This window comes from Limulus polyphemus, unplaced genomic scaffold (genome assembly GCF_000517525.1).
Source record: "Limulus polyphemus unplaced genomic scaffold, Limulus_polyphemus-2.1.2 Scaffold2876, whole genome shotgun sequence".
Classification (NCBI taxonomy): domain Eukaryota; kingdom Metazoa; phylum Arthropoda; class Merostomata; order Xiphosura; family Limulidae; genus Limulus; species Limulus polyphemus.
In genome coordinates, this window is record NW_013668486.1 from 68621 (window position 1) to 79102 (window position 10482).

Sequence of the window (10482 nt, forward strand, 5' to 3'; positions counted from 1 at the left end):
AGCTACCCCCCCTCAGATAATCTCTTCATGGCGAGCTTTGATGTTACCTCCCTCTTTACAAATATTCCCTTAAATGAAACCATTAACATATGCATATCTGAGCTTTCGCGTAATAACATTCCTCTAAATGGCTTTTTTGAGAATGAACATTTGTTTTATTTCTATAATTCATTTGGTGATACATATTGTTAATATCATATCAGTTTTGTCAGTTTGTCGAATTTTGGATTACACTGGAACCAATGAAGCTGGAATGGTTTCTCCTGGACGTTACAAGTACCCCGGAGTGCTGGACCGAGTTATATGGATATTTACAGAACCCATGTCTCCCAAGTTCACCCCAAATCACTGTATGTGCATACAATCGACTCCACCACATGATAAGGTCATGTCGATTGATATGGAAGACATCATACAGATCCCAGGCCATGAAGTATGATACCATATATACACACATACACAGAGAGTTTCGAGGCTTGCCCCTACTGAAAATTTGAAAAAAGTAGACTGCTATATAATGTATTGTTTGATAATTAAGAAACTGGTATTTTAAAACTCGGACATCAGTAACATGCACAAAGATCTGTCAGCTGCATAAATACTTGATCTCCTTGATACCTTGAATATTAATTGAGATTATTCGTTCTATATTTCTTTTTACTGTAATTGTTTTGGCAGATATCATGTTCGTGCAATGAAAAGTCACAAACGGTCGTTATATTATAATAATAATAATATGTGCTGCCATCTATTAACCAGAAATGAAACTGCTATTTATGAAACCTGGAAATAATATACGCTTATAAACTGAACTCACTGCTAAGTAGTGGTTTCCTAAGTATTATTATTTCCCCACAAACTATTGTATGGTACAAGAACAGAATAATGTTACTCTTATACAAGCTGTGAATTACTCGATAATGGCGATTAGGTGCTCAGATAAGGCTATCACTCAACTTTAGCATAGAGTAATAGATTGAATGCAACATTAATTGCATAAGTAACAAATTATTAATGACTCATAAGCAGCTAAAAGAATATTAGCCAAATAGTTCTTTATCATGGCCTGGTGGTTAAGGCACTCGAATCATAATATATGGGTCGTCAGTTCGAATCCCATCACCGAAGATGCTGGCTCTTTCAGCTGTGGGTGAGTTATAATGTGACGGTCAATCTAACTATTCGTTGGCAAAGAGTTGACGATGGGTTGTGCTGACTAGCTGACATTCCTCTAGACTCTCATTTCTAAACTAGGGACAACTATAGCAGATAGCCTCGAGTAGCTTTGCGCGAAATATAACAAACAAACAATAATCGTAAGTGGTTTATCGCTCGTGATTTGGATATTACAGCATAACGTTCCGACATACGAATGATTATTTGACACGGATATCTAGAACTTATCTACCAATACGAACACGAAACAAGCTAAAAGGAATTATATAGAAATATTCAGCAAAATTTAATTTAATTCAAACTTCTTTTATGAACAACAGAGTTTTACAAAGACGACAAAGTAAGTTATTAGGAAGTATTTGGTTTTTTTGTTCTTTTTTAATTTCGCGCAAAGCTACACGAGGGCTATCTGTGCTAGCCGTACCTAATTTAGCAGTGTAAGACTAGAGAGAAGGCAGCTAGTCATCACCACCCAACACCAACTCTTGGGCTACTCTGTAACCAACGAATAGTGGGACTGACCGTCACATTATAAGGCCCCCACGGCTGAAAGGGCGAGCATGTTTAGTGACGGGGATTCGAATCCGCGACCCTCATATTGCGTGTCGAGCGGCCTAACCACCTGGCCATGCCGGGCCTATTAGGAAGTAAAAGTTCACTGATGAATGGACGTTTCTTTAGTAGAAAGCGAAACGTATTATATATCGTCTGTTTCACTTTAAGAATTTGTCTTACATCGAACTTGTTTCACACCTCCAAACTCGTACCTTTGTGTGATATTCTACTTACGCATTTCCAGTACAAAAATATTTCTTTATTCAATGCTATTCAACACAGTTTATTTTTGAATAAATTTAAATCAATACCTTGATCCCATCACGGGTATCGAAACCCGGTTTCTAGTCCGCAGATATACCGCTGTGCCATTGGGGGGGGGGCAACAAAACGAGTGTATGTTGTTACATACATTCTTGTAATTCATCATTTCTGTTTGCAATTATGGAACGTCGACTAGTTTAATTAGGAACATTCGTCGCTTGTGATATAATAATTCCGAATAAGCTGATAATTAAAATATAAATAAAAGCTTGACAAAACTCTTAGACATAAATATTCAAGATTGGAGTACATAAGTTAATTTTTAATCTCTATTTGATCTTGAACTCTACCGTTTAATTAAATTAACATTCCTTTTAGTTATAATGCGAAAGTTTAACGATTTGAGCTCAGTTCGTTAGGAATGTCAGTGTGTTACCTTCACTATAGTCCTCTGGTGGTCAGCTGTGACTTTACGAACTTATAACTATAAAATCCGTGGCTTAATTTCCCGCGATAGTTTGTTTGTAATTAAGCACAAAGCTACACAATGAGCTAATGTGCTCTGCCCACCACGGATATTGGAACCCGGTTTCTAGCGTTGTAAGTCCACAGATATACCGCTGTGTCACTGGGGTGGAGGGCATCCCGCGATAAACAGAGTGAAGATAGCTGTTTGTTTGTTTGTTTGTAATTATGCACAAAGCTACACAAGGGCTATCTGTGCTCTGCCCACCACGGATATTGGAACCCTGTTTCTAGCGTTGTAAGTCCACAGATATACCGCTGTGTCACTAGGGTGGAGGGCATCCCGCGATAAACAGAGTGAAGATACCTGTTTGTTTGTAATTATGCACAAAGCTACACAAGGGCTATCTGTGCTCTGCCCACCACGGGTATCGAAACCAGGTTTCTAGCGTTGTGAGTCCGCAGACATACCGCTGTGCCACTGGGGGGCATGTAGATAGCCCAATATGTAGCTTTGCTCTAAGAACAAAAATGAAATCACTAATGCGTCTTTGCGATTAGTACTATATCCTTAATTTAGAGGACTTTAGACGTATCAGTGAAATATCTTAACAAAGGTTAGACGATCTAACAGCCTTTAAATGGATTAATTCAACAAATTTGCGAATACGATTTTACTTTAATGAAAATACGGCTCTGTAGCAAAAATTGCGTATTTTCGTGATATTTTTTTTTTACTACGATCTTTTTCTAATTTATTATTTTTAATCCGAAATAAATTCGTACACTCGATACCACTGTTATGCCCCCCAGTGGCACGGCGGTATGTCTGCGGACTTACAACGATAGAAACCGAGTTTCATGTTGGGCAGAGCACAGATAGCCCATTGTGTAGCTTTGTGTTTAACTACAAACAAACAACTCTTTATAATGTAATGTTCCGTCGTATATATTACATTTCTGTTTCGGGATGCGCTAGATACAACTGTTTATACTGTAATGTTCCGTCGTATATATTACATTTCTGTTTCGGGATGTACTCGATACAACTGTTTATATTGTAATGTTCCATAACCATATTAAACAGCAGTTTAACTACCTCTATTACAAAACTAGTCCCTAAACAGAAGAACATTATATTACAACAGTTGTATCGAGTACATCCCGAAACAGAAATGTAATATATACGACGGAACATTACAATATAAACAGTTGTATCGAGTACATCCCGAAACAGAAATGTAATATATACGACAAATATATATATGTTAATATCACAAGAAGCTTGATTAGTTGGTCGATAAAAAGTAAACGGATACAAAAATACATTAACGTCATATCATATGCACGTGGAAATCAACTGCCTAATCACCAGTAAGCTGTTACCGTTTCCTTCAGTTCTTTAATGACAGAGGAAAGACGGGATTCTCTATGGAAGGGTAACTTCGGTTCGAACCATTCAGCTGTGATTCACAATATCATTTGATATTTCATTTGTCATCCCAGCCACATTCAGATTCTTTCGTTGCTGGTGACGTAATGACTCTAGTGGCGAGATCATTATTACCTCGTGCTTCGAGACCATGCTCACATACAGTTGTTGATTGCTAAGATTTTACCGAGATGTCGACAGCAATTAACATAAATCAGGAACTATTTTAAAACTGAGGAATTCATTTCGATCGTGAGCGGATAAATGATTCCTAGGCGTATCTTAGTATGTTGGACAAAATAAATATCTATTTGTCTTACTGTCTGTTGGTCACTCTATCTGGCCAAACTTTTTTTCTTTCTTAATTCTAGTTAGGTTGCTGTATACGGGTTTCAATTCACAGTGTCCTAAGCCTATAATTTTCGAGTAATGTTTACTGCACGTGAAGGTATAATTTTGTACAAGAAAATATGTGTAATATGTAAGAAGCCAATTAACGAGGAGTAACTGTCTTATAACGTTATGTAAAATAAGGAAACGCTACATCTTTCGCTTATATCCGAAGCTTAATCAATATCATTAGCTTGCTTGTTTTGTTGTTAAGCTCAAAGCTACAAAATGGACCATCTCCGGTGTGTCCACCCCATGGCAGCTCATTAGCGATCTCATTCATAGTTGCGTCTCGAACAGAATCAAATTCATGGCTGTATATGAGGATCATCGTGTAAAAGCTGTTACAAAGAAAAGAAATACTTGTGATCGTTTATGTTCACAAATAAAATGGAACGATCACGAGTAATTCAGTTTTCATTATCACTAAGTGTTTGCCAATAACTACAGATAACTTAGCTACATTAAAAGAGACAAAAACGAATAATTATTACGTAAAACGTGAAAGTTAAGAATGAAAGAAGTCTCTTCGAGTTCAAGCTTCAAAACCTCAGATCCCTGTTGCATGTAAGTTGTTTCTTCTCTCACTAGTATTTCTTTAAATTAACGTAATAAAGCAAGAAGAAATGACCAGTTCAAAGGATGTTATTAACGTGGTAGCATGCTTTATGATATCTGAAGATGCCTGACATCAGGAAAAACCGTTTCTGTCATTTTGTGAATTTGAAACTAGTAAGTCTTTGCGGACTTTTCGATGAATGACCTAAATCCAACATCTAAAATACTTCTTGCCTATGAGCGAAGTCAGTTGGATCAGAATTCCATAGAAAAGGGTGATGACAACAGAGGGCGTTGCCTGACTTGGCCTGGTGGTTAGGATGCTCGACCTTTCGGCTGTGACGGTCAATCCCACTATTCGTTGGTAAAAGAGTAGCCCGAGGTTGGCGGTGGGTGGTGTTGACTAGCTGCCTTCTTTCTAGTTTATCACTGCTACATTAGAAACGTATAGCGCAGATAGCCCTCGAGTAGCTTTGCGCAAAAATCCAAAACAAAACAAACAAAACTTTTTTTTTAATCCCACCTTTAATCTTCCATTGAAGCCTCTCTCACCTGTCAATCAAAATGCGTCAGTTCTGAATCATTAGAACTTATTGGTCATTTGAAATATACAGTAGTACTTTCTTGTGTACGAAATTTGACTTGTTGTCAGTAACCAAGAGCTTGTTTATTATTAATTCAAATCGTGTTTGATTTTTATTATTAACCTATGAATCAATTAATTTAGTATAGCTGAATTTTGTTTGAGCGACAATTAACTAATTGGATACAAAATTTGAAGGACACTCTTGCTTTAAAATGAGAAATAATTAGGTAGTTCTCCGAATTTCACATATTAAGTTTTTAAAGAAAAAATTAATATATTTTGTATTAAACATTTAAGTGCCGTTATGATGCTAAAAGCCTCCCTGTGTATGAGCGGTAAGCTTGAAGGCTTATAAAGCTAAAATGCTGTTTTTTTTCGATTCCTGCGGTGGGCATAGCGCTCTGAGCCCATTGGGCAGCTTTGTCAAGAACAATATAAATGTTTAATGAAGAGATTTAACCAGACTCTGGTATGTCTAATTTGTAGGAATCGAAGATATACGAAATAGCAGCGAGTGGGATTAATGTGTCATCGGATTCACTTCTTGCAGCAACAACAACGACAACAACAATGGGTAAGTACGGCCTGTATATGTGTCACACTCTTTAAACGTAACTCGTTTTAGATAAACCTTAATGAGCAGTTTATAAATTCCGTAATTAATACTTTATGAAGGAAAAAGGGGTTTATCTATCATTTTCAAAGCTATGCAAAACTTATGAAGGAAGAGGAGTTTATCTATCATTTTCAAAGCTATGCAAAACTTATGAAGGAAAAAGGGGTTTATCTATCATTTTCAAAGCTATGCAAAACTTATGAAGGAAAAGGAGTTTATCATTTTCAAAGCTATGCAAACTTATGAATTAAAAAGGAGTTTATCTATCATTTTAAAAGCTATGCAAAACTTATGAAGGAAAAAGGAGTTTATCTATCATTTTAAAAGCTATGCAAAACTTATGAAGGAAAATATGTAGACCGGTATTTTAAGAATACATTGAATGAAGTTGGACAAATACGACAATAATACACAAGTTAAAAATATAACAAATTGTTTGTGTGATACAATATAGAAATTTTATATGAAAAGATAAAACATTTCATCAAACAGTGGTTAAGAGATTTTGGTCAGAGGTTTGCTTTCCTAACCTGGTGTACAAAAGTGTGTCATAGTTTGCTGTTTCACCATTAACGTTTTGAATATTTTTTTTTCGACCCAGTAACACTTATTGCTATGTAGTTTCTTGGGATTTGGAGTAATGTGAAATTCAGATAAGCGATAGACTTTTCTTTTAATTCGATTGAATTCTGAGTCTCCGGAGATTTCTTTTACTTCTAACGGAATGCACGTGTCATACGCTGTGCACGTTATGTCAAAAGTAAACTCTGGCAGAATACAAATTACGTTTCAACAAAATGACTTCACACAAACAAAAACTGTATGCCTTGAAGAGCTTCACACTTTGGGGATTCAAACGCCAAATGTAGTTATGTAAAGCCATTGGTGTCGCATGATTCGAACGCATATAATTATATAACAGAAATTTATTGTGTAGGAAAAACTTCATTTTACAATATTGACAGGGCGTTTACGTTTCTCGAGTATTTATGTTTAAGGAAACACGTTTCTTCTATCAAAACAGTTACTCTAAAGTTAGAAAAGTAGTTGGGTTATGGTTTTTCTTCTATCCTCTCATTTAATGTAGCCCCCCAGTGGCGCAGCGGTTTGTCTGCGGACTTACAACGCTAGAAACCGGGTTTCGATACCCTTGTTGGGCAGAGCACAGATAGCCCATTGTGTAACTTTGTGTGTGTAACTACAAATAAACAATAAACATTTAATGTAATTTTAATCTACAAGCTACTAAATACTCTGAACTTCTTGAAAGACATTGAAAGGCCGTAAAAACAGTTTTTTTTAAAGTTAATACTTTTACTGCTTGAGTTTTAAATTATCTCTGTAAAGCGTTACCGAATCTATAAATATGTCATTTTTTCTCTAACCGTTATCTTTTAATATTTTCAAACTGTTGAAATTGTGTTAATATAAAACATATATTCAAACCCAAAATGATATATATATATTGCAATATTTCAGTAAACGATTCTCCAATGAATAAAACTGATCCATGCGAGTTATAGACGGTTCAAAACTATCTAACTCCATGGTCAAGCTCAGTGACCTGTGGAGGAATATTTGTTTAGGGACAGATGCGTAATTTTCAAAAAAAAGGGGGGGAGGGAAGGGAGACCAAATTAATGAATTCCTGACACTTTCCGTTGGTTTTTGCCGGGCAATTCCACCCGCAACTTACCAATAAGAAGTTCGAATGATTAGTACTTTCTGATAACATCTTTTCCTGCATTTATGGAGCTAACTCTTAAAATCCGGATCTTGAATGACTCCCTGGAATCAAGTTATATGATGCGATTTTCACTGATGGACTAGAAAGAGGTATGCAATGTTTGATAACCATACCGTTGAAAAGGGCTCCTTCAAAGACCTGTGATGGGTTTTTAATCGATCATAATATTTTGAAGGAAAATATTATTTATGGCTATTTTCAACATTTTATATATTACAGACGGTCCATACTACATATCTATTTGTTCGTCGTTCATCAATCTAGCCATCATTTAGGAAACGGGCCGATTGTGGCCCAGTGAGTAGTGCACCGGACTGTGGATCCGAAGTTTTCTGGTTCGTGCCCCGTTACCGCAAAAAAAAATAAAATAAAAAATAAAAAACTCGTTCCATATTTTGTGACCGTGGTTGCGTTTTTAGAGTGACAGTCAAATCCCACTATTCGTTTAGTGCAGCCCACGGGTAACCGTCTCTTAATTTTGAAGTGATAGATTAGAGGTAGCCTTGGAGTAGCTTTGAGCGAAATTCAGTACACAAATAAAATCATTTGACTTCACATATAAGTATATTCAATACAATTTAAATTAACAAAATGGCTTTAAGAAATAAGGGACTGTATGTTAATTGCCATTTAGTAATTTTAATCGTTGATTCACAAATGGATGTACTTGAGTAAATGTGCTAATTATAGTATACTTCTATATAACACTAAAGATCGTGTTTCGATACCCACGGTGGGCAGAGAACAGATACTCTATTTTGTAGCTTTGCTCTTCAAAACAGACAAACAAAATTAGCTGGTAACGTAACCGTTTCAGTGTGTATTAGAAACTTCTGTCATGGGTCAAATAGTTTAGCCTAATCTACTGTTATGTATAATGCACTTTTTAGATAAATTATCTAATGTTCACACCAAAAAACATAGTTATTTCAGCAGTTTTTTGATTCTAATTCAGTTGTTCTCTCAGTTGTTTTAAACAAACGTTGAATTTAAAGATAAGGCTAATTTGTTTATTGTAATATATTACGAAATGTCTTCACGGGAACTATTTTTTTGTTGTTTTATCGACCACAATTATATTAAATTTAGTCAATTTTCCGTTTTTTTTTTTGAAGAATGAAAATTTAAAAAAACAAAAAAGAACAAATCTTGAATCTAACCGTACGTTCATTAAAACTTCGATAGAAAAAGGAGAATAGCAAAAAAAAAAAAAAAAAATACCCAGATACTTGAATTTCAAATTAGCAGCGTTCGAACGAATGTTACAGTTTCACTTTAACTGCGTCTTCTTTTCCATTTATCAAACAAAAAATAACGTTTTCTCCATAAGATGAATAAAAAATTTAATCTTATTAATTGTAGATCTTGATAAGGAATTAATAAACTGCCATGACTGATGTAGCTTGTTTCATAGTATTTTTTCATCTCTTTTTATCTATAGCTTAAAGGGATATTTAATTGTACTTGTAATCATTTGAAACTCCTTGGAGAAGTGGAGATTGTTTTTAAAACTTCAGTATTTGAAGTTACGAGCAGTTATGAAGCTATTGTCATGTTCTTTCACAGGCTCTCCTAATAACCTAGGCAAGTGTTGTGGTGAACCTCAGTCCTCTAGTGGTTTCACTGATCTCAATATCCCTGTGTATGCTACGGTAAAAGGGGTGAGTGCGCTTTTTTCTCTTTATCTATTTGTTATTTTCAGTCCATCTAATGATATTTTAGTCCAGGTATTCTGTACCTTTACTGTTGTTGTTTTTTGTTTCGTTGTGCACAGCGTGCTTCACAAATTCGGCCAGTTCCATTCAGTGGAGAATCATCAGATTCGTCAGATAACGAGGACGCTCGCGTTACCGTGACAACTGCATCTTCACACACTACTAGTGGTGAGACCGAATCCAGCGCCTCTACCGGCAGTCCTGGAAAGGGAGGAAGGACTGCTAACAATGCCTCTCCTTTTCCCGCTCGCCACAGCTGTACGTCACCCTTGAAGCCTGTAACCAGAGGTAAGAAAGACACAGCATGAGGAGCTACGTTATGAATATAACATCACGATTTTCGTGATAAATTGATCAGAGAGAAAATAGTGTTCTACGACGTACTCATCACGTGTTACACATAGATTAGACGATTACATTAAAGAAGCTACGAGACTGTGTGCATGATGAAGAGACGGTCTACAACTTCTTTCAGTGCGATGCATCAACTGTTATACACACTAGCAGCTTCATGGTAACCAGAGATAGAAAACGCAAATAAACTACAGCTGTTCAAGACACGTGTTAGCTACAGCAAGTTCCAGTAGATCAATCTTAGCCCAGCTGTGTCGCATGACACACCATCTCAAATGAGTAACGCTATATAGGATATGATTCCCTATCACCACTTCAGTTCCCTAATTTATGAATAAGATCTAACAAACTGACTATATCAGTTTCTTTTATGTTTTAGACGTAAATGTCATTGATCGAACACGTCAGCTTTTCGCGTTTTTTTTTTTTACATCTTGCTCTAAATTGGGTGATAGATAAGTCCTCTTAATCTAGTAGAAACATATTATTGATATCCTTTTCTTTCGTGGAGTTCCCCCCCCCCCGGTGGGGAAGCGGTAAGTTTACGGACTTACAACGCTAAAGATCCGGGGTTCGATTCCCCGCGATAGACACAGCAGATAGTTCAATGTGGCTTTGCTTTAA

The 10482-nt window shown here is 36.1% G+C and overlaps 1 protein-coding gene across 1 annotated transcript in view; it reads left to right on the forward strand.

Moving 5' to 3' along the window:
- The window catches only part of LOC106468107 (uncharacterized protein CG43867-like), an 80747-nt gene that overhangs the window by 13012 nt on the left and 57253 nt on the right, over nucleotides 1-10482 (forward strand). Inside the window, exons 5-7 of the mRNA XM_022396409.1 lie at nucleotides 5913-6000; nucleotides 9356-9450; nucleotides 9564-9792. Of these exons, the coding sequence (XP_022252117.1) occupies nucleotides 5913-6000; nucleotides 9356-9450; nucleotides 9564-9792 (412 nt within the window). The remainder of the gene's footprint in view (nucleotides 1-5912; nucleotides 6001-9355; nucleotides 9451-9563; nucleotides 9793-10482) is intronic.